The sequence below is a fragment of the Ambystoma mexicanum genome, chromosome 6p, assembly GCF_040938575.1.
Source record: "Ambystoma mexicanum isolate Mex_15411 chromosome 6p, UKY_AmexF1_1, whole genome shotgun sequence".
In the NCBI taxonomy this organism is placed as follows: Eukaryota; Metazoa; Chordata; class Amphibia; order Caudata; family Ambystomatidae; genus Ambystoma; species Ambystoma mexicanum.
This window is the reverse complement of record NC_090935.1, coordinates 1,445,748,084-1,445,773,659: the sequence shown is the minus strand read 5'-3', so window position 1 is coordinate 1,445,773,659 and position 25,576 is coordinate 1,445,748,084. Positions and strand designations below refer to the sequence as shown.

The 25,576-nt window shown below is 44.3% G+C and overlaps 1 protein-coding gene across 2 annotated transcripts in view; it reads left to right on the top strand.

Annotated features, from left to right (window-relative positions):
* The window catches only part of LOC138510495 (uncharacterized), a 338,379-nt gene that overhangs the window by 203,355 nt on the left and 109,448 nt on the right, over positions 1-25,576 (top strand). For both annotated transcript variants that reach the window (XM_069626188.1, XM_069626187.1), the window contains exon 8: positions 23,529-23,639. In XM_069626188.1, coding sequence (XP_069482289.1) covers positions 23,529-23,639 — 111 coding nt within the window. The remainder of the gene's footprint in view (positions 1-23,528; positions 23,640-25,576) is intronic.

Below are 25,576 nucleotides of genomic sequence, written 5' to 3'. Positions count from 1 at the left end.
TCTTGTTCATTTCAATGTTCTCCCGCCCTGTCACACATGCCATAATGGCACATTTAGAGATGTTAATTTTAAGGTCCAGTCATTCATAAATTGAAAATATATTTTGATCAACCTCTGAAGTGCATTGGGGGGTGCAAGCAATGAGCACTGTATTGCCGGTGTACACCAGTAATGGAAAAGCCTTGTTACCAATCAGAGGTAATCTGTGTGTGAATCAACAAGAGCCTTATAAAGGCCATTGATGTAAAGAGGACCAGGGCCAATACCCAACCCAGTCGAACTCCAAGATTTACATCAAATGTTTTCGCGCATTGGCCCTGCTCTCAAAATCACAGACAAGCCTGAGTGCCCGTGTATATTGACTGAAGCAACATCAAGATCCCTACCGGGCAATCCATGGATGTGAGCACCATCCAGAGCTTAGCTCTGATAACCTTGTCAAAGGCCATGCTCAGGTCCATGAGCACCAAATAAATGGGTCACACCTACTGAGCTCTGAATGTGCCACAAGCAAATAGATATTAAAAGTAAGACAGACACCAGTGAACACAGTTCAAGGGTGTTTATTGAACAATGAATGCTGTATGCAAGTTGGAAAAACGCCTAACCTAAACCTAAATCTAAGATGGGAGCAAGCATTGACCATCAAATGATAAATAAGGCAGTCCTAGTGGTGTTGTGTTAAATAAAAGGGCCATTACTAAGAAACCTATTGCCAAACCTTACAACTAATACAAAAAGGGTGTAGGATACTTCTCAAGCAAAGAAAGAAGTGTTCTCATATAATATGTCAGGATGCAGTAGCCTGGGTCTCCCTTCCCCACGTTTTGAGTACAGGGTAAGGTGGGATCTTGGAGCACAGTACAGTCTCAAGCTTCCCCAGCACGAGATGACCTTTCCACTTGCAGCTACCAGGACTGTTGATGGCCAAGTCTCGTTTCTCCCGAAAGTCTCTTGCCTTCGAGGGCCTAAAATGTTCAAAAAAAGTAAAACAAAACAAAAGTTCCTTTAACCAAATGAATGTTCTTTAGGGTGATAATGGTTGACCCCTGGGTCCCCCTCTTCTGGGCACTGACCTCTCACTTATCGTATTCCTCCATTTACATATCAGTTCTTTTCTCAATGAGCTTTGGATGATAGCTTCACCCCAGGATCTCCCTCGGTTGGGCTTGGATCCCTCTTCACTGCCAGTACTTTGGTGATGGCTTCACCCTTGGATCTCCCTCGTTGGGCTTGGACCTCTCTCGTCTGCCAGTAATTGGGTGATAGCTTAACCCCCGTACCTCCCTCGGTCGGTCTCACCCGCCTCTTAAATCTCAGCCTTCCGCCTCCGGCTTAACTATGGCTTTCTCCTTACTTTAGCAGGATTTCCCTTCCCTTGGTTTCTCAATGTCTTTTCGAACAGTTCATAGTGGACTTCCCTCGGCCGGGTTCACGTCTGTCAACACACTGTTTCTCAGGACTTTAGACTTTGCCCCTTTTCACTGGCATCCCTCGGTCGGATTCACTCTTGCCGTCTCTTGTACTCACTGGCATCCCTCGGTCGGGTTCACTCTTGCCGTCTTTTTTACTCACTTCAAGGTTGGTGGGATTTGCTTCCCTTTCTTTCACACAGTTTGTAAATCAAAGTCTTTCGATTGTACAGGGATTTTGTTTGACCCTCAGTATGACCACTTTGACCTATTTTGGTGGGCCTCCTATGTCCTCTTGGTCTCTGTAGTTTCGCTCAGAAGGAGATAGACCAGAGTCTCTTGAGTTAGCACCCACGTGGTGCCGGTTTCCCTCTGCAGCTGGTCTCCCCTTAACACTTTTACAGTTCTTTCATAGTTCATTGAACTTGGTTCAAACTTGCCACTTTTTGATTCTCAATGAACACATCCTGGTTCTTATCAGTTCTCCCTTCGACTCACCGGCTGTGATGAACCGCTTGGCTTTCCTCTTCATTGGAGTCAACGCCGGTACCACGGGCACGGGAGCTTCCCTTGCTCCTGCTTATCAGCATAGGCTTGCCCCGTGTACCAGTGACATCTGCTGCAAGACACTTGTGCTATTGTTCGTGGTCTTGGGCTCTCTTCCACAAAGTTTCTGCAGGCCTGGGACGAACAGGGAGAGGTCACCTCTCCTTGCCGCCCTCTCGATTCCTGCCGCTTTTCTCCTTCCCTTGAACTGCAGCACCTGGTTAGCCATCTTGTCGTGCTGTCCGCCTTGCTCGTACTATGCTGTCTTGCACAACCTTTTATCCATGTGGGGAAAAGGAAGGGCCGTCAGGTTTGTGTGATTTAAGTCAATTGCCTGACTTTGCCTGACCCTTGTGTCGGAACATGTTAGGCAAACCGTTTTATTACAATTCTGTTGTGTAAAGGTGTTTGTATCAGAAAGGGGGGAGTTAGAGATTTTGAGTATCCTACAGAGTATAGAGAGGAAGAGGTGATTATAGTTCTCTTGCTAAGGATTTGGGTAAATTTGAAAGGGTGAGATTTGTGGGTTATGTGTTACAAACTGGAATGACCAGGATTATTGTCAGAAGACAAACAGGGGGGTTTGTGGGAATGGTAGTGTTTTGTGTGAGCAGGTTGTGATTGCAGGAAATGATAATCAAATGGACGGGATTGTTAGGGTTTTGTCAAGATGGATTTGGTATACAGGAAAGAATAACCAGAGGGACGAAGAGAAGAGTGACCAGGAATATTTGAAAAGGAACCAGGAAAAGCAGGATTCCGGGAGTTGTGGTTCTTAACAAGTTTACCAGATGCAAATGGGTTGCTGGTTTTACCTTTGGGTAATGGAGATTCAATGAGTGGAAGAGATGAGTGGGAATAGCTTATAAAATCTTCAGGGACTTCATTCGCCTCACCATCCTCTCTGTGAGGGTAGCGCATCTCACCAGGGGTATTCCCTTGAGCATAACCCAGGGTTTCCCTACCCAGGTGATCCTCCCCCACTGGTCCATCCCCAGGAACTGAATCCAACAGCGATGACCGTGTCATGGCCACCTGAATAAGGAATTCTCGAGGTTTGTTGGGGTTTGAGGTAATAGGGATATTGGCCTGTATGCAAGTGGACTTTCTTAATCTCACTTTTAAAAATAGAGAAGATGATGGTCAGTCTCCATGAGAATGGGCGTAGGCCAGCTTCAATAATGGCATTGAAGCTGGCTGTTAACAATGGAGCCCACAGGTCCAGTAAATCGTGTTAAAAGTCCGCAGGCACAGCATCTGGACCCGGTGCGCAATGAAGCGCTAATTTTAGAATCGCATACTCCACCAAATTCGAAATTACCAGTGACTCAGTGGGACCCTAGTACAAATTTTAGAAATGGTCAACCCAGGCTCTGGGATCCACGTGCATTTTCTTTTTTTTTAATACAAATATACACTTTATTTCTAAGGCCACTCATATAATTTGATGGGGAAGCATAAGTATTCAGATTACACAGAACACGTAGCCGAACATTGTATAGGTAAAACAGAGAGAAAATTACCAGTTAAGGCCTAGCTCACTCATAAAAAAAAATTAAATTTGTATTGCCATTTCATTTTACATCAACATAATAACCATACAACCCCTATTTCCCCCCTCCTATCCCGTGCTCCCCACTCAATGCCCCCACCCTCCTTTTCCCCACCCACCAAGTAAGCAAACATCTGAAGATAATGACCCTGCCTGCCTGCTCGATCTTCTTTCCTTGCGATATGGCTAATATTTTTAGCCTTTTTGCGGACACAAAGGCTGTCTGTAATCATTTCGCAGAAAAGCTAGTACCTGACCCCAATCCTTTCGGAATATCTCTTGGTCCTCTTTAATGGAGTAGGTGACCCAGTCTAAAGCCACAAAATTCCATTCTTGTTCCACTTTTTTTTTGTTTTGTTTCCATTAATGTGCCACCAATAATAGTGCTGCTATAAGCAGCACCCTGTTCGTCCTTAAATTGTGGTTTGGACTTCGGCCTAGAATTTGTATCCCATATCCCCAGCATGCATTCCGTCATACCAATTGTTGTCTGCGCACCGAATATTTATTTCAGTCGTAAATTCACAGATTCCTAGAATGATTTAATCTCTGCGCACCTCCATCAAATGTGTACCCAGTCCCCACTGCCATTGCATCCTCTCCAACATTGCAGAGAACTATAGGGGTATATCTTGTGGAGCTTATCTGGGGTATACTGCCATTGAACCATCAACTTACATCACATTTCTCTGAGTTGCATAGCTCTAGAAAGCTTCAGTATATTTTTCCAAAGCAACTCCCAGGTGTCCTGTAAAATTGTATGTCCCAAAGTTTATTGCCATTACTGCAAGTAGAACCATTGGACGAGTGGGACGTTTTCCATGAATATTTTATACAATGAAGAGATTAAGCTCTTTTCAGCTGTTTGGGAAATTATCTATTTTTCAAGGGTGGTCAATTTTCTGATAGCTGCCACCTTATTCTCTGGTTCTGATATCCAATGCCACAACTGGTAGTATTGAAATCGTTCTCCTTCTCCAACCCCAAATCTCTCCAGGCATTGCTCAAAGGTTTTTAACTCCTGAACTTGCATCTTATCTTTCATCTTACGACAACCAATCTCCTTCCAATGTCTGAAGGCCCCGAAATTCCCTCCAGGGTGCAAATTTTGGGTTATGAAATAGAGGGGTAAGAGGAGATGCCTTTTCTTTGTATTAAAGCATCCCACATATCTTCCACTAACGCAGAGATCTGACTTTCATGCATATTTTAGTCTATCGCCTGTCCGTAGCCAGAGAACCTCTGAGAGTGGTGCCCCTACCACTGCTGGATCCATTCTGTGCCAAGTTTTCCTAGAGTTTTCTGTGAACCATTGTCTTATTACCCGGATTTGTGTCGCTTCAAAATTACTAGCAAAATTCGGGAGGGCAAGGCCTCCCTTAGTCATTGCTGCCATTAATGTTTGAAGCGCCACTCAAGGTGATTTGTTTTTCCATAAGATTATCGACATTATTTTGTTTAACTTTTAGAATTTTTGGGGGTTTAAAGATACTGGTAAAGCTTGAAAAAAAGTACAGAACTCTAGGCAAAATCAAAATTTGTATGTTAGTGATTCTCCCTAGCCATGATATTGATAGGTGACGCCATTTGTTCAGTTGTACTATAATTATGTCTACAAGTGCCCTAACGTTAGCCCCATATAATAGCTCAGACTATTTTGTTATTGTAACCCCTAAATGTACTATGCCCTTGTCCATTCCAACAACCCCCACCATTGAAAGGTTAAGGATTTCAGATTGGTTTATGTTTATTTTTTAGACCTGCGACAGTACCAAATTCCTCCAATTTGTGTACTGCCACTAAAAGTGAAAAGTCTGGGTCTGTCGGTGTGAGCAGCATATCATCAATGAATGCTATCATTTTGTGGTCCTCTCCCCCTAAATGGTATCCGCTCAATTTGATCTGTAGTACTTATTTGATTTAGAAGTGGCTCTAAATATATAGCAAATAATAGTGGGGAAAGTGGACACCGCTATTTGGTTCCCCTTTTAATAGCTATTCTTTAAGATAATTGTTTGATGATTGAAAGCCTAATCAGTGAACTAGCGCTGGTTTATACTATCTGTAGGAACTTTGAACCTAATCCCATTTGTTCCATAAATTGAAACAGCTACCCAGTCAAACACCTTCTCAGCATCAAGTGAGAGAAAAAGCACGGGCATTCCTGACTTGGAAATCTTTTCCACTAAATGACACACACTTCTAGTATTGCCAAATGTTTGTCGGTTCTTTATAAACTCTTATTGATCAGGGTCATATAGCTTCGGGAGTATCCCTTCAAGTATATCCTGCTGATATTTTTGTATAGATCTTTGCATAAGTTATTCAGTGCTATCGGCCGGTATGATCTGCATAAGGTCGGGCTTTGTAACGTTTAGGGAATAGAACCACTTTTGCTTCATCCATAGTAGGAGTAATTGCCCTTGTGACGTGCAAGGTGTTGTATAGCTCTATCAACCTAGAGGCCAGCGTAATCTGGAAGGTTTTATAAAAAAAAGTGCTGGAAAGCCATCTGTTCCCGGTGCTTTATTTAAAGGGAGTTTTATTTCTTTTTATTAGCATTTTTCAACACGTCCAGCACCAATGTGCTAACATTTAACATTTCCCCAAAGAAGCAGAAGGTTATGATAACAGCACATTGAATCAAGGTACATTATTTCTGGTTTCAGCCTGTTTGAGCATCACATTCATAGAATCTCTAACTCAACACTTTCATCTCCGGAGGGTACAATGTCTAAATAGTAGATCATTGCCTCTGTTTCTAATTGTCATTCATGTATCGTGTTACGTCGTCCCGCCTGTTGCTTTCAGTTTCTTGACTTCTTGGGGGCGGGGTCAGGCTTTCTTGTGGCCCTTGTGATTGTGCAGCCAGGTAATGAGTATATGGTCCCCATATGTCCCTGGATCTTGCCTGGTTGTCTAATAGTTTACTGCATTCCATCTCCCTGTCTTTACAGTATAGGGCATTGGCACGCCATTTATTTGGTCTTTGAGATTGGATTCCTCCCCACACCATCACCACCCGTCTCTTGGCCAGGAATAGAAACAGCCCCACTAGTTTCCTCATACCCCTGGGGATAAGTCTGGTGCAGCCTAATAGGGCAATCAACGGGTTCGGGTTCAGATGTTCACCTACTATCTCAAAGAGTTTCAAAGACCACATCCCAAAAAGACAAGATCAAAGGGCATCCCCATGCCAAGTGCAAGAAATGGGCTTTTGTGTTACCGCATCTTGCACAGCTATTCAAGGTGTCCTGGAAGAATTTGTATAGTGAAGTTGGTGTGTAGTAGAATTTGTGTAAGTATTTGAAGTGAACCAGTTTAAATCTGGCATTGAGAGACACTTTCCTCATTCCTTTGCAACAATACAACCAGGTCTCGTCTGATAATTCACATCCCAATGAGATTTCCATTTCTTTCCGGGGAGGTGTGTGTGTTCAGTTTGGCTTTAAGGCACATAACGTGCATGATGGAGACCACTGTTAATGTAGCCTCCCTGAAGCCTTTTATCAAGTATTGGGGCCACATCAGGTTGCTTAGGGAAAGTCGAGAATATCTGCCTTATAGAGTTTCTCAGCCTGAAATAAAGAAACACGTCTAGAGATGTGAGTTCCCCTCTATCCCGCTTCTCCTCTAATGTATGAATTGCCCATTTGGAAAGAGGTCAAGAAAACAAGTTACCTTCACTCGCTTCATGAAGGGGACACAACCTTTTTCACTAGTGAGCGGGATCCCAGGTATATAATTGATCGCCATATCTGGGGAGTAGATGACCTCACCTATAGATTTATGCTTGATTCGGGTCCATGCGCAGATCAATTCCACCATATTATTTACACTGGAAATTCTGTCCGGTGCTGTTAGAATAATCGTCCGTAAGAGGAATGGAGTCGCTAATGCTCTTTCCACCTGTACATGCCTTCTGTCCACCTGGTCCCCAAACCAATATAGAAGGAACCCTGCTTGAGCCACATTGTAGTAGGTTTCAAAGTCAGGCAGTGCTAAACCCCCATCAATTATTAGTGCAACCAGCTTCTCCCATGAGATTCTGGCCTGCTTCCCCATCCAAATGAACCTCAGCGCCATGGATCTTAGATCTCTGAAATACTCACTGGGTAATACCAGTGGGACGTTAAGGAACACATACAGAAAGCGAGGTAGCAGCACTATTGTAACTAGGGAGATTCTGTCATAGAGGTTGAGGAGTAAATTCCTCACCTATCCATCGCACCTTTTGCTTGTTCTGTTACTTTCTGATAGTTGTACTTATATAAAACCTTCAGGGTTTGAGCAATATTTCCCCCTCAGTACCGAGTATAGTTGCCATGCCACTGAAACCCTAGCCATCTGCATAGCGTACAGCGCTACCAGTTAGTGGGGAAAAAAGGACTTTTTGGAGTTGATTCTGAGCCCAGAGAAGTCCCCAAAGGTCAGTATGTAACGCATAATCGGATCGAGATTACATCTGGGGTCAGTGACAAAGAATACCATCTCATCCTCATAAAGAGATATCACCACTCTGTGTTTGCAAAGCTGGACCACCCTGTGTAGGTGACTTTCCTTGATCATTTCCGCCAGTGGCTCTATCGGCAAAGCAAACAGCAACAGCGACAAGAGGATACCCCTTCCGGGTGCCCCTTTCCAACATTATATTGGGGTAAGCTGGCCAGATACCATGATCTTAGCATTGGGCATGTATACAGTAACGACACCAAAGAGATTAACTGCATCCATATAATACCTAATACTGCAAACAGGAAGGGCCATTCTACTGAATCAAACACCTTAGTAGCGTCTAAGAGCGACGCTATTATTGATTCATTTTGCTGTACCGCAGACATCAGCCCAAACATCCTACGTAATCCATAGGAAGTGGAGTGCCCCGTTATAAACACGGATTGATCTGCCTTTACCACCCTCTGCATCAGCAGTGCCAGCCTGGATGCCAGTGTTTTTGCCAGAATCTTGTTATTCAGATTAATAAGGGATACAGGATGATAGGAGGAACAGTCGTCTGCTTCTCTCTGGTTTGAGCAACACCGCCACCACCGCCTCTCTCTGAGACTCCGGTAATCGGCCATCTTTCAGACTGTGGTGGTACACCTGCAATAGATAGGGGGCCAGTTTCCCTGCATAGTATTCATGAAACTCAGCTGTGTATCCATCCAGCCCAGGGGATTTTCCCAAAGGGAGAGATTTAATAGCCCAAAGTACCTCCTCCAAAGACACTGGACGGCTCATCTGTACACCAATATAAGGCCACTTGATCCAAGTAATTATTTACTTCTTGGTGGGAGACCTGTATTCGGGAAGAGTATAGTTGACCATAAAACCTACAGAATTCTTGGACTATCTCTGAGTCTGCGAATCTCTCTACTCCATGTGTGTCCTTTATTGACAGAACCTGATTCCTGGGTTTCTCTAATCTTGTAACCCTTGCCAATAATGTACCTGGTTGGTGCCCTTCCCCATATTGTCGCACCACTGTTTTCCCCAGGAGAAACTTCACTTCCCTATATGCATGTTAATTGAACTGCAGTTGTTTTATTTTTATCTCTGCTTGTTCAATCAGTGCCAGCGTGGGTGTCTCGTCTGTAATCTGTGTATGTGGGCTTCAGTGCATGTATGTTCACTTCGTATTTGTTTTAGTACCCCAGCTTCTCTCAAAATGCATTCCCCTCTGATTACACATTTAAGGCTTTCGCACAAAGTCCCAGCTGACTCCACCGATCCAGTGTTGATTTGAAAATATGTGGCTACCACCTGGACAAACCCTCTCGAAACACCTCGTTCATCAACCCCTCACTTTTGAATACCCAAGGAGTCCACCCCTTTCCCTGACCCATTAATTCTATATTCGCTTCCCTTGTTTCCTCTCACTGTGGGAGTCACTTCCCTTTCTTTCACACAGCTTGCAGATCAAAGTCTTTCGATTGTACAGAGATTTTGATTGGCCCTCAGTATGACCACTTTGACCTATTTCATATTAGTACTGGGGCATGGTCTGATTGTGTGCACGCTAGGATGGACACCCCAGTCACCTTATCTATTGTGTGGGAGACCAGGAAGTAATCTAGCTGGGATGCCGAGTTATGAACAGAGGTGTGAAATATGTATTCCATTTCCCCCATTTCCCCAAGTTCCCGGTTCTCCAGACATCATCGACCTCCAAAGCCCAGCACATCTCTTGCCATTTACCACTCACTTTGGGCATTGGACAGTGAACCCTCCCAGGAACGGTCCCGATTGTGCTCCATGACCGCATTGAAATCTCCAGCCCATATTATTACCCCAGTTGTCAACAGTTCTAGTTGACGGCCGATCCACTCTAGGGCCTCTACCGAGTCCTGGTTTGGCCCATAATAATTAACCAAAGTGTACAACCAGCCCTGTATGGTTCCCTGTACCACCAGACCCCTTCCTTCTTGATCTTTGACCATAGTAATAAGGCGGAGCCCAACGGAGTTGTGCATAAGAATACACACCCCTCTGGAGTATGAGGAGGAAGAAGAGAAGTAGTGGTGTCATCCCCAGCTTCGCCCAAATTTTGATTCTCCATCCATTGTTAGATGCGTCTCTTTGCAGACACGCTACTTCCACTTGATGTCTCTGCATGCATAGTAATACCTTGCGGCACTTTGATGGACAATTCAGGCCCCTGACATTCCATACAAATGCTCCTAAGTGACCTCTCCATTGTATATCCCTATCGACCTTATGACCATGTATCGCTCGTTTTGCATAGTTTGTGGCGTAGTGACACTCCATTGTCCAACAAAGTAGAGTGAGTCTCGATTCCTCTGTGTGTCTTCAACCTTAACCCTTTTAACAGTCCCCCCTGTTCCCCAACCAGCAATCCCAACCTGCCAGTTTCCCCCCTCCCCCTTCATTGAAACCGGATGTTTAGATTGTAACACTACATTAGTAGTCCGTTGTGCGGGGAGGCAAAACGGGCTATGATCCCACTGTGGAACCCAACTTACATCCCCAACATTGATCCCCCTGTCCCCCACCAGCAACATCAACCTGCCAGTTCCCCTCCTCCCTCTCCACCCTTGTAACACACATATGCTCACGCTTGGGGGCTCGCCAGGACCCAGTCATCCCGGCAACCATGTCCATGAACATCGCCCCACTGCAGAAGGATAGCGACAGCGACTGACTTCTTATATCATGGCTGTAATAGAGAATCCTGTGGGGGAAGACTCCCTTTTAATCGTTGTTGCCTCTGCCACGTGGAGCTCTGGGCAGGGACTAGAGGAAGGATCCCACCTCCTCTGTGGTGTGGAAAAACAGCACTCTTCCATCATGTTCTATTCTGAGCTTAGATGAAAACAGCATAGCATATGTAATGCCCCTGTCTCTGAGTCTCCTCTTTACATTGATAAAGGTTTTCCTAGACAACTGTACCTTATCTGAAAAGTCTAGGAAAAGGCGAATCTGTGCATTCTGATATCCTAGGGACCCTTTTTCCTGGCCTTACGTGGAGCTAGATCTCTGTCACGATAGTTCAGCAGCCGGGCAATCGGTGGCCGAGCAGGTGCCCCTGAAATTGGTATCCTACCACTCGGTATACGGTGGGCCCTCTCCACCATGAATATCGCTGAGAATTCCTCATCGCCTAGAACCTCTTGCAACACATTTTACACCATTGCCGCCATATTGCGCTGGTACGCTGCCTCAGGCACTCCTATTATCCACAGATTGTTCTGGCGGGACCTAGATTCAAGACCGTCTTGCTTATTTGGCAATTCTATTACCGCCCTCCTGAGCACAGCTAGATCTCTCACTGTGGTTTTGGCTCAGTCCTCAACCGTAGATATTCGACTCTCTGCCTCATCCAGGCATTCGACATGTCTTTCCAGGCGGACCTACATGTGATCCACTTTGCATGCCAGGGTGTCCATTTTGCCATCTAGCGATTGAATACTTGCTGGTGACCGAGCATTTTTTTAATATCGCAGAGCACTCTGCCGGGGTCTGACATAGAGGTTTGTGAGGCACCTCCTCCAGAGTAGGTATTTTGGCCGATGACAAGGTTTCGAAGTGCAGTTTCGACTGTTTGCTCGATTTCTGCGCTTTTGACATGGTGCAGTTTGTGGGTCTCCGTCAGATCAACGTGCCAAGATGTGATGGCATCAATACCTCCCCGCAGTAGGAGCCCCGTGGGTTCTGACCACCTTGTCACTTCCCCCTATGTTTCCCCGAGTTCGCTATACAGCCCGGTCCGCCTTCTCCACCCTCAGCTGCTTGTGCTGGATGATATCGGAGAGTGCTTCCTTTGCTGAGCCCCACTTTGCGGTAAACTCTGTACTGTTGTAGGGGGGATCTGGCCATCCCTCCAGCTGCCAATATGGTCCACCAATCAGAGCCCACGGTGGGAAGCCGCATCCATCCCTCAGATGCTACTTTCCCACTATTAGCCACGTATTGTCCGCCCCTTGCCGGAACCCCAGAACACACCTGATAGAAGGCACCTTTGTCCCTCGATTTTCAGCGTATTCAGTCAATTGCCTGGACAGTAGTACCACAGGGCAAGGCACCCGCTCCCTCTTGGTATGGTAACCTGCATGGGTTCTTTCTTAGGGGCCTCCCTGCCAGCAGCAGATCATACTGTGTTGGTATAGTCGACCGCATACCACACTAGCTGTGTTCCGATCGTGATTAATCTGGCGCTCCACTGCGGCTCGCCACCGTCCTCAGCGGCTCTCTGTGCAGGTTCTCCTTGGGTAGCTGAGGGGGGTCCAAAAGCTCCGCCTTGGTGTCCCTCTGAGTGGTGGTCCCAGCAGTCCTCACTTGGGCACAGTGAGGGGCCTCCTCTCGCTCCCACAACAGCTGCAGAGAGCTCTTCCCCAGCTGCAGACTCCAGGGTGCAGGTTAGAGCACTTGTACGGATCACTCCCCAAGTAGTGTGGGAAGATTGCGATCACCCCTGCCCCGCCATGCCCTTCGTTCACGCGGTCGAGTCAGCGTATCCGGTGTAGGGCCTGTTATCCCTCATCACACAGCACCTCTGGCTCTACTCCCACAGCGTTATGGATCTTCAGATTCTCTTCGACCATCCACCATAGAGTCACTCATCGATCGGAACATACGAAGAGGGTTTGGCAGTTCAAATGAGGCAGGATTCTGACCGGATAGATTAGGGTTGTCTGGGAGCTCACAGGCCTGCAGCCATCTTGACTGGGCTCTCTAGTGCTCCCTGGATACATGTGCATCTCTATGCAATTCCGAGCCCTTTTAAAAGCGAGCCAGAAGCTACTGTAAGGAAGGCATGGTATCAACAGTAAGACAGTAACAAGTGACCACAATTCAAGGGTGTTTATTGAACTTCAATTGGGTTTGGAAAACGCCTATCACATGCTAAATCTAACGATGGGAGCAAGCTATGACCATCAAATAATGAGAACGCAGTCCTAGTGGTGTCTTGTCAACAAAAAAAGGGCCTATATTAATTAACCTATTGCCAATCCTTACCTCTAAATACACATAGTGTGTGAAACAATGTTATGCAGAAGGAAAGTGTTCAAGAAATTATATGTCAGGATATTCAAGCAGTTGGCTTCCTTTCCTCACGTTTTCAGCACGGGAAAAGGTAACACACTCGAGCTTAGCACATTCAATGGCTTCTCTAGGACGAGGGTGCAGTTCAAAACCTCAGCATCATAGCCTTCTGTGCCAAAGTCTCTTTGCCATTCAAAGTCTCTTCTTTCAGAGGGCCTGATGCAACAAACAAATAATAAAGTTCCTTTCCTTTTTGTATTTCACATATACACAATTTTCTTAGGTGATTTACTATTCACCTCGGATCCCCTTCCGCCGGGCTCAGATCCACTTTAACACAATGTTCTCTGGATTTTCACACGTCCACCTTCTCGGTTGATTCACTGCTCACCATGGATCCTTCTCTGCCGGGCTCAGATCTGCTTGACACAAAATCTTTATCAGTCTCCCTCTGCCGGGCTTGGACCAATTTATCTATTGTAAAACAAATATTTACTGCATCAACATTGAAGACTTTCGATTGTGTGCAGGATTTTGCTTGACACGTCGCAGGACCACTTCGGTTCAATAATCATTTACCACTATTTCACTTTTGTCAACTATCAGAGACCTTCGATTGAGCACACACGCGGTGCCAGACCACTCAGTCAAAGGTATTGTATCTTGGTTTCAAAGTTTGCTCACTCATCTGAAGTTCAACTTTACTCATGTTGGTTATCACACGCGTTTCATACCTCTGACACACAATGCAAGACTCCTCAGCCTGGTTTCCTGGCATTACACTTTCTATTCTCGAGGCTTCGTGAAAGTAACGGTTACTTGTCGAAAAGGTCAAGGGAACTTCCCTCCTTGCGATCCCCTTCTGTTTCGCCATCTTTGTCCTCCTGTTAAACTGCCATCTTGGAAATGCTATTTCCTTGTGTGCTTTGCCTTGCTCAAAGTGTGCTCTTGTTCTCCGCCTTTTATCCTTGTGGGGAAGTGTAATACAAGTCAGGTGAGTGTGATGGTCAGTAGACCTTGCCTGACCATTGTATTGGAACACATCAGGTATACAGCTCAGGTGTTAGTTCACTTTCTCTCATAGCAGGCTGTCTGTGAGAAAGTGCTTGTGTTGTATAAGGGGAGTGTTGAGTTACTGAATATCCTACCTGGTAGGATAAGGGTAAAGGTGTTGGATACCGTGTTTCACCATCCGCGTCCCACTCCCCGAAGACCCCTCATCCAAGTGATCCTTCCGCACTGGCCCACCCCCAGGAACTGGATTCAAAAGCGCTGGCCGTGACCTGGCCACCTGGACGACAGATCCCCGGGGATTAGTGGGTCATCCACCTTCTGGTTTCTCACACTACAAACTCTAAAAATGTCCTTGAATCATTCAAAACTGCTGCCACCATCAAGTCATCCCAGACCTGATCTTCTAACTCCTTTTCTTTTCTCTACCACCACCCGATATGCAGCTCTAGCATGAAATATACCCCCTCTAAACCTTTCAGAAGATCTTAAAACTTTTTTTTAGCTCCCTAAACTCTGCATTAAACCAACTCCTATCCTGGGGCCTTTTCTCTACAAATTCACACTGGAATCTAATCAACAATGATTCATTTAGTTTAACAAACTTATTGACCATAGAAAGGGGGGGGTCATTGTTTCATCCAAGATGGACAAAAAAATTGAACTTTTTATATGTGCCTAAAGAGAAGCTGGTGGCAGCAGTTACATTGCTGCATTATTTATGGTGTGCTCATTCGCATTTGCCACGCATTGCTACTAAACGTGGCTAGGGCCCTAAAATGTCTGTGCCATGAGATTCACGCTTGTTCTATGTCCATATTATTGTTTGGCCTTGTTCCTGCCTTGCCAGGTCAGGAAATCCCATATAAGGCACTTGCCCAGGAAAGATGCTGATTTCGCTGTCAAGTTAGCCTTTGTGTGTATGGCCCATCACCTCTTCTTCGCAGGGGTATTCCCCAGTTGCAATATTTGTTATAAAGTTCTATCAACACAATCAAAAACAGCTTTATAATCAATATAAGCTACATAGAGGTGTGTTCCTACATCTTTCCTTGCTCTAGCAGACAAGGGGCCTCATCACGACTTGGGCGGTAACGGTAACGCTATTAGCGTGGGCGGTATTAGCCCTACCGCCGAACTCCCCGGCACTAATAGCGCCGGATCACGAGTTCGGCGGTAATGTAAGTCCCCATTCCCCACTGAGCCTATTCGAGAATGCCCCATTCCCCATTGGGCTCAATGGGGAATCTTCGCGCTAATACCGCCGGCGGATTTCCCGCCGGCGGTAATAGCGCGAATTTTCGGCGGATTTCCCCCCAGCTCAGAGCTGGGCCGAAATCCGCCAAAGCCCTGATTCGGCACACCCTTAAATGCTATAAAATGTATTTTCTGTAACCATAACTTTAGCCAGGGGAATATGTGAATGCCATACTCTTTCTTCAGTATTCTGTTAAAGAATTGGACATTTTGTGGTGTATTTTTAAGTATAGATTTATTTGAAGAAGAGGATTGCACAATATTATTCTGTTTCGTTGAGAAAATCTTTCCAGGAGGATTTGTTTCACATAGGAATCCTTTTAGGCTGAGACGTTCTTCTCGTACTAAATCTGGGCATGTCACTTTAGGATTTTGGAATAGTACATTGTTCACAGGGTGTAAATTGTTTTGGGGGACACATTTAAGCAGAATAAACTTTTCTTGTGTTACAAAATGCAAGAGACACCAGTTAATCTTTTAAAGTTTTTCTCCCGATATGTTTGTGAACATGTTAAATGATGAACTGGCTAGTTGGTGCACTCATTTTCTGAATTAATGTGACTTCATCTGTTTTGTCAAGAAGTGTGGCAAAATACTAAAAGAAGTACACAATTGGTACACAAACTAGCTTGCTCTGTTTCTTCTCCCGTCTGCTTTTCCTCGTATGTGACCTCTACAAAAACTATTCCAAAAGCTGCTGCATCAAGATGCTTTATAATATCACAAATAGACAAAATAAAGACAGCCTGCAATGACCATTTTTCCTTCAAACCAACAATATTCTTGATCCAGTGCAATATGTATTCAGTGGGAAATGCTGTTATGTTAGCAATAGTAGATAACCTATGCCTCATTGATTCAACCAGGCCTTCAGGTTGGATCTAATTTTGCAAAGGTTTGTTTTACTTCAATCTCAGCCTATCTACCTGACGTTTGTTGATCTCCAGATGGCTTTTGATACACTCCCATGAGAGAAACTATGGAAGGTTTTGACTTATCTACAGATCCCGCCTTCTCTTATCAATCCAATTATGTGTTTGTATTCCTGCAATTTTATTTTAGTTGTGTAAGATTGTGTCAAAAGGGTGAGCTAACAAATCGCTTGCCTGTAAATATAGGCGTATGGCAAGGTTGCGTATTGGCTCCCCTGTTGTTGTTCCTGTACATTAACAGCTTAGCTATAGATATGTCTGCAGTAGCACTAGACGCCTCGTGGTTGGGTTCTGTTAAATGGAGAATTTTATTTTTTGCAGACTACGCAATGTTATTGTCTAAAAGCCCTGTTGGTCTTGAACACCAACTTACAACCTTCTGTGAATTATCTGTGACCAAAAAAAACTTGACCATAAATACATCGAAAACATGTCATGATATGTTGTTCTACATGCTGTCCTTATCATGCCCGTCCAACATTTTATTTCAGTAACCTTCCTCTGACACTTGTGGATGGCTTTGAATATTTGGGGAAAATCCTTTGCTAGTAATCTGAATTGGGCAAAGCAGGTGGAAAAGAGTAAACCAACAGCAGCAACAAAAACAGGAGCCTTAGCTGGCTTTTCATCACCCTTTGGGAGAAGGTCAATTTCCTCAGCTTTGAAGGTTTATAGCACCCAGGCCATTTTGGCAATAACATATGGTGCAGAATTCAGACGACCGGAAATAAATTCCTGAAGTCCCTTTTCTCCCTCCCCAGTAGTGCTCCCTCCGTACCAGTAGCCCTTGAACTGGGACATATCGATATTAAATATGAGGTTATGATTAAACCTTTGTTATATTGGCTTAAGATCTAGTCCTCGGATGAACTTGACTTTATAGAGGGGGCCTTGTCAATGTCCTATCTATCCTTGGATGGTGCAAAATCCCTACCTTGTTTCAAACATGTAAAACAATTGTTTCTGATTTTGGATTGTGAGTCCCTGTGGTCTGATCCGTCTAGGATTAACAGGCAAACCAAAGCGCTTCTCACGGGAACATTTTATGATTGGGCTGTAGGAATTAGACTCAACATCTGCCATGCAGGTCGACTGTCAGCAAGCTACTTAACAATCAAATCTAACTTCACTATGGAGCCTTATTTAGATTCCCTAGTAGGGATGAAGTTGATATCTTTGTTTGCTAAATTCCGACTGGGTATCCTTCCCCTTGCTAAATTTACCAAACATTGGGGAAGAGGAACATCTGTTTTTTTGGCAGGTATGTGTGACATCAGTGGAAGACGATTTTCATTTTATGTTAACCCTTATTAAGTCTGTATATGGTTGAAACGGTATTAACATACTTGATCGAAAAACATTTGACTGTTTTGATTTGACCGTTTTTTTTTTTATTGTTTTTTCGGTCAAATACAATTAAATAAATATATGGGGAGGGGTTAAGGGAATAGGTTAAGGTGGGGGATGCAGATGGGGGAGGTCTCCCCCCACATTTTCAACAAAAGAAAATGACCAAAAAAAAGAGATCAAATTGGAAAAGGTCAAATATTTTCGACCAAGTAGACCCAAACCGGTTGAAACTAGGAGAGAGGCTGTTATAATAATGAAATCATAATCATTTTAATGCAGTCTCAAAGTTTATTATTTCAGCTTTTAAAAAGAGGGAATGTTTTCTTAGTCAGTGATAATTAATAGATGCTTCATATGTGAAGGACTTAGAATGTATTGATCATGGTTCTTACCTGTCATCTTCTAAACATTCGTCTGGATTGTATATTCATTCTTTTGCCTGGAATCTTTTGCACTATGATGTCTTTTATACTGTGAGATTGTTATTAAAAACAGAGAATTAGAAGAGGGTTTGATACTTTTGCCGAATAAGTATTCAATGTCTGTTCTCACCTGGTACTGGGTCAGCTCCTGACTTTAGGAAAGGACCTTCAGAACGCCCATGAGCCATAACTTCAAAAAAGAGATTGGGCATGTCCGCTGGTTGGGCAATACTGGCAGGAGGTGACGAGCAGATTGCTCAAAGGAGGGGGGCAACTAGACATTCTTTCTCCAGCATGGGGTCTGGCATGGATTCACATGCTCATGAATATTCCCCGTCGTCAGGCTGGGAATCCTCGGAGGTGACGAGCAGATTGCGCAAAGGAGGGGGGCAACTAGACATTCTTTCTCAGAGGACACACTTGCTCATAGGAGGGGTACTCCCCATACAAACCAGATACATTAGCAAGATGAAGGACCCAGCGTATATTCTGCCCAAACAATGGATTGCCATGGCATGGAAATCCCCCAAAGGTCCAGATGTAGAGGAATGGTGGAGAGACTTGAAAAAGTGGGCGTTGGCAGAAACAGCTGTGTGGGAGGGGCGGTAAGGGGCAGCCGGGTGGAGACCTTAACGGGTATGGCAGAATGGAATGTCTTCATACAAACCTAGTTTACTGCAGAAGCTGAGACCAAACATTGGGGGATGAGCCACATTGACAAGAACTAGTTTTTCAAGCAGACTCCAGATACAGTGGAATGAGAAAGGGGATCCTTGGGGCAAGGCGGGAGGGAGGGTGGGAGTTGGGGAAGGGTGGGAGGGGTGTTGAATGGGGAACTGATTATGTGTTATGTTGTCGATACTTGTTAACACCGCTTGTTGCAGTGCAGAAGAATGCTTCATTTCCTGTTGGGATAAAACAATAAAACAAATAAAAATAAAAAAAAACTTCAAAAAAGGGACACAGAAAGGAAAGCTGAAAGATCCAAGACAGGATAAAAGTACATGTGACTGTCTAAATACCTTATAAGGATTAAGTTGAAGCAGACCTGAAAAAAATATGGTTCCCAGAAGTACTCTGAGGTGTGAGGGGTCAGAAATGCCAGACGGACACAAAGGTAAGGTTTTCCCAAAGGTTGACGTTTTATTAAATGAAAAAGGGTGGGATAAACACCTGGTCCCTGCCTAACAAACTTAAACTAAAGTTAAATGACCTACTGTCCAAAAGGTCTCTGACCCTCACACTTATACACACAACAACATTATACTAGGAATGGCTATCTTTAGTTCAACAAAACAATGTATCAGTTCAAACTTCAAGGGGTTTGAAAGTACTCCTTGTGACCAGAGTTGGGCTGCCTTCCCCTGGATTAATTCAGGAATACTTTGAGCAAAGTACTGATTCCACAAAGTTCTGTTCAATGTAACACAAAAAGGCTCTTCCATTCACTGTGTCTTTCCCCTTGATACAGCAAATGTCTTTTCCACCAATGTTTGTTCAGAAATCAAGACAATTGTTGTTCTCTACGATATCCTTTTGGAAAGGCAAATGTTGTTCTTTCAAAACAGAAGTTAAAAACCAAAGCAATAGTTATTTTCAGAATGTCCAACAATTATTAGCATATCACACCTTCTTCAAATGAAATACTTTTGTCAGGATAGCACAGAAACACATTTTGGTGCTGCTACAGCTTGTCAAACAAATCATATGGTTAATATGTTCTTAACAATACACTGTTTTGCCACAAACATACTTTTTCAAATCATCTTCTTTCCTGGTATACTCACCTGCCAGGATGAACTACTATGATTCCTTTCCTGGTATACTCGCCGGCCAGGAAGAAAACTCCTACAACTACAATCAAACTTGATGGCAATATTGATTAAAAGATTCTCCACACCAATATCCCTTGGAAGGATGGTTGAGCAGTAACTGCCTTTTCTTATAGTCACTTGACAATGTGTATTCCAGTTTTCCCCAAACTGGAAACTCTATATAGAAGCATTGTTCTCAGATTGTCTCTTAACTACTTCTTGGCAACCTCTTGACTGTTGGCAGTCTGGGTTTCAAGTTTCCCCCAGTTGATATCCCAAAAAGGGAGAGTTCCGCCCTTGTCACCTCTGTATGGTTTCACAGTATGTTGGCAATGTGGGATGTATACGCTTTCCCCAATTTATATCTCCTATAAAGGGACTTATTCTCACGGCCTCTTAGTTGTTGACAATGCTGGTTATTAGCTTTCTCCAATCGTAGTCCCATACAAGGGCGCTATTGCTCTTGCCACTTCTGCTCTGTTTCTTTAATTATTCGTTAGTCAAAATGATGTGATTTTAAGAATTGTCTCATGCGGAGCACCCCGGGGTCAGCATTAGCATTTGGCCATCTCACTGGCTTTCTTTGGCGGCATCTCCTCTTCACGGTCGGCTGTTGCAGTGGACCTCCTGCATCCTGCCCACTCTCTCTGCAGCTTCCGCGTACCTTTGGTGGGCTGCGCATCTCTCCCTTGGAGCTCTGACAGCTCCGTTGATCTGTGTGCTCAGTTGGGAGCAGGTCTCTTCATCCGCTGGGCTTCTCCACACGCTGCTTCCCGCTGCGCATACTCTGCAATGCAGCTTGGCTTCACCTTCACTCTTCACGATGGCTTCCACTGCCGTTCTTCTCTCTGTGGCTGTTCCTGCACCTCTAACAGCCTCTGCTTACATTCTGCCTTCCTGGCTACCTTCTACATCTCCTTCACCTCCTTCTTTCAGCTGTACCTAATTTCGTGATTTAAATGTCCTGATCAAGTGCCCTAGTATGTAACAACTAGACCAGACCTTTTGGTTAATAGCACTTTTAATCCTCACTGCCTCTGAGCCCTTCTTCTTTGTTCCAGTACCATACATATTATGGGTATTTTGTGTACTGAAGCCAATAGTGGTATTGATCTTTTTATAGTCTGTTAGTTCTGACTGCTTTACATACTGAGAGTTGTCGGAGCGAGGGGAGGTTGTGAGAAGGTTTTGTGATTTGATATTGCCGTGAAGACTTATACCTAAAGCACAATGATGGCACTTAAAGGATTTCACATTTAATTATTCTTGAATCCCTGAGGCACCAACCTTATTCTGTCTAGATGATTTTCCATGATGGGTTCTTTGAGTAGTTATATGGGAGGGACTTGTACATTGATAACCTGCTATTAGGTATCTGGGTATTATATGATTCTCATCTTCCGAAGAAGATAAATACTGCGTCCCTCCCAACAGAATCACCACTTCCCCCTGATAGCCATCTCCTCCCATGTGATCCTTCCTTCTGATACCACCCCCAGGGTTAGTATCAGGTAGCGGCTGCCTTCCCTTGGCCACATGGGAGGAGACTTCAGGCTGAGGTTTGGTTATGACTCCACAGGATTAATCACAGAGGACTGTTGAAATTACGCTGTTTCCTGATGCCACAGACTCTTTATGGAGCTAATGGACGTGGATTCCAAGCGCCAGTTGAGCAGTACACATTTCTGCAGTTTAGAGTAAAGGACATCTGAGTGCGCACGCACTGCTTCCCGATGCCTCGTGAAGAAAGGACCTACTCTGTGGTCCTCTTCCCGTTATGGAAGACTCTTCCATGCACCCCCCCATCGTGGATTCCAACCTCTATGGCAGCCGGTAGGTGTACAGGAACAACCTTGCCCAGGACGCTGGTCTCCCAGGAACTCGGCTATAGGGAAGCTGCACACCAACAGAAACAGCAAAATACCCCAATGCAGCCACCACACAAGTCCTTCACTCACCTCTTATATGTGACCCTATGGATCGATCCTTTTGCATAATGTCTTCAAAATGTACATGTGACCTCTGGATTCAGAGATGGTCTGGTTTTAGCTTTCACATCTTTGCCAATGCCACTTGGCTGTACGTCTCCTCATGCTTCAACTGGATAATTTTTTGGCTGAAAGACATGATCTCGCTAAATATTAGCAAGGAAAACGTACTATCCCATTGGTCCCACAAAGCCTTACTCGCTTTGTGCTCCAGTTTCCAACCTTGATCAACCTAAAATTGCTAATCCAAAAGTTCAGCATGTTATTCAAAACAAAATATAAAATAACCATATGTTCACTTTTCATGTTCACGTGCCCTAGAACCAGATTCCTGCCTCACATCCATGCATATGCTGACAGCAGGGGTGTTGCTAGGTCTGGAAAAGATTTGGGGCTGTGCTAATGTCGGGACTCGGGGCTAACTAGTCTTTTGGTTGTAGCCCCTGAACTTCTATCCGGGGCTACAACTAAAAGATCCAGGACTATAGCCCCCTCAGCACTCCACCCCCTAGCTACGCCTTTGGCTGACAGCATCATTGATAGACTCTCCCTTGTTCTCTACTCTGAATAGAAACTATATCTTTCTGGCCTAACCTTTGTGACTAAGTACCTCCACCAGATGAAAAATCTCTTCTTATGTCAGAAAACAGACCAGACACCATGGGGAATTGTGTTTACGTGCACGATAACTGGAGCAATAAGAACAGAAATGGAGAGGGAAAGTACAGGACAAGGCATTCCAAGAACAGTTTGCGATGTGCGCTCATGGAGGAGAGGTTCTGCACCTGGTGGTATTGGCCAGAGAGCCAGAGGAAGAGACTGAGCAAATTGAGGACCTCGTTGGTGCTGAGAGACATAGAAAACCTGGATGGTAATCTGGCCGGCTAATAAAAAGCAACTCTGCAGCTCCAATCCACAGCGGCTGCACGAAGGATCCAGAGAAGAGAGGAAATTGATAGATACAGTGTATCCACCATGCAGATCAGAGAGACAAACCTAGCAGTTGGCCCAATATGGCCGGGAGCCGGTTGGTAAAAGCTGGTGATAAGCAAAGTGGCCAGACCGCATTTACAGGAGCACTGCTGCCTATTGAGATATTACCTCTACGTAAGGGGAAACTGATCCATTTAAGGAGCGGTGTACATCAGGGTGCCAGTGAAAATCTAATTACCTGGGCTGCATCGATACGAGTAGCTCTGCATGTTGGCATATGTTTTTGCGAAATGAATAACAGTTTTTCACAGGAAATTTTAATGACCTTGTTCGTGGACATATTCCCATTATTCACATGCAAAGGTGTCTAGCATGTCTTCTGTAAAACATAATATCACAGATACATTTGCAAATACATGTTTTTATTGGGTCTGTCCCACTGGTATTTTTATTGCTATTAATGCGTAATTTGCATGAATTCTTCATTATCCATTTAGTAAACAGCATGTTCCCATCCCCGCATAGATGGTGCCAGATTCTTGTTAGAGTTTGCTCTGAGTAGTTTGATCCAGTGAAGAACATTTATTCAACAAGGCCTTGCACTACTTGTTTGGAGAAAGTCGATAAAGGTCTTGAGAGCAGGGTGGAAAGTATACTGTATTACTCTCACTTTGATGTCATTGCGAACTGGACCTCTGGTTTCATTGATTGTAGAATATCACAAAATATCTATATTTTATTATGTATATGTTCAGCAGTATGTATTTGGATGTTCCATTGTATCATTATTTTTTTTCTAAATTACAGAATTGCCACCTTTCCCAGTAGTTGTTTCATTAAACATAAAGGAAGAGGAAGATGCCTATTCCATGGACCAGCAGCCCAATCCGAGAGGGGGCAACAACATTAGTCCCGTAGGTATGTACATGGTCTCGGGGTACAAGAAACTAGAGAGCTTCACCGTAGGCTTCATCGTTTAACCCTTAGTTGTTTTCATTAAATTGCATAGCCAAAGGCACCACGGGGATGCCTTGTTGTTGCCACTCTGCTGTACTGCCTGGCCCTTATCCTAATCATGGTTATTTTGAATGACCTGGAAGAAAAGACTTTATTTTGCTACCATTGAAATCAAAAAAGGTGTGTAGTGCAAAAGATAAATTTGGATCCATCTATCATGTATCTATCATGGATATCTGTTTGATCAGTCAGTAAGTGCAGTCTTCTGCTCACTACGCTCAAGCTTCATGGTAGTAACATTCAAAATATAATGAATATGTAGTTGACCAATTCAGACCCATTCCAAAAACTGCCATTAACTTTACTTTTTTAAAGCCTGTTAGGCAATCCAATAGTTTTGCTATTAAACAGACATTGGGCCTCATTACGAGTCCGGCGGTAACCGCGGCGGTACAACCGCCTGGTTACCGCCGGACTCATATTACCATTCCGCCTCCACGATTCCCGGAATTACCGGGGCATTACAACCCCGGTTTTTCCGGGAATCACGGAGGCGGAATGATGTTAATCCCCATTCCCATCGAGTCCTATCGGACTCGATGGGAATTGGGATCATGGAAACACCGGCAGCATCTCGTAATGCTGCCGGTGTTTCCTCGTCCGCCTGCAGGCGGGCGGTGTTAAACCCGCCAGGTCAGACCTGGCGGGAACATCACCTCCCGCCTGCAGGAGTTGTGATCACCCGGCATGGAAACAACGGTGGCGGCGGGTTTACCGCCACCGTTGTTTCCATACCGGGCGATTTGTAATGAGGCCCATTGTTATTGTACATTTATTTAGCATAAAAGGAACAATGTTTTCTTTTATAGTTATTAAGATAAGAGCTTCACATGCGTACCATTTCCAAATTCCCTTCATGGTTTAACATGAAATGTATTTCACTCTTTCTTTGTTTGGACTCTCTTTGCCCTAAATAAATACAATGATTTAAAATGGCAGCCATGTTTGAATTAAGATAGGATCACAGTGTTCTAATAATGAACTAGAGAATAAAGAACAAGAGGGCCAACATTCCACCAGGAACTGTGTCAGCCCTGGACACCATGGTGGTGGAAAAAAACATCAATTTGCATTGTAGGCTATGGGACTTTTTCAACCAGCATGGTGTCTATGGCTGCCAATTGAATGCTTCACTTTTTGCTCTCATAAAGCATGTAATGTTAGCCCTCTAGCTCTTTATTAGAACTCTGTGGGTAGAACATGCAGTCAGATTTACATTCTGCTCCATGCATCTTCCTTAAGTTCTGCTCCAGAAATAACTTATCATTCTCACTTGCCTTGTTTGTAGCCATACGTGTACCAAATGCCATGCATCCCCTGCTGCACCAGCTCATGTGTTATGAGGTTCTACGTCCCTGTGCAGCGTCTGATCTGTCAGAAACTGTTTTTATACCTGACCATGTCAGTGTAAAAGTACTGTCCGTTGGCGCTAGAAGTCTGGAGGAGCTCCGAGTAATTATATAGCTTCTTTAGAAAGCAGCATGAGCTCCAGCTCACAGTTCACATGGAGTAGGCAGTAGTGACTAGTGAATGTTCAAATGGGGCTATGTGAATAAGCTCACAGAATTGATAAGACAGGGGGCAGAGATCAACTATGGCCCATTGTAAGGGGAGCAGGGAGGATTGTGCTTTGAGGAAATTTTTTAAAATGAGTCACAAAAAGGTGCATTTTACAACACACTTTTTAAGAGGAATATAGATTTTTTTTAAATCATAGGAATTACAGGCAGATATGAAGGGGACGTGTGAAATATTTCATTACTTAAGATGTTAGTTCTACAATAGTAAAGTAGAAGAGTTTGCTGCAGAAAATTAGGTAGATAAGAATGTTGCACATC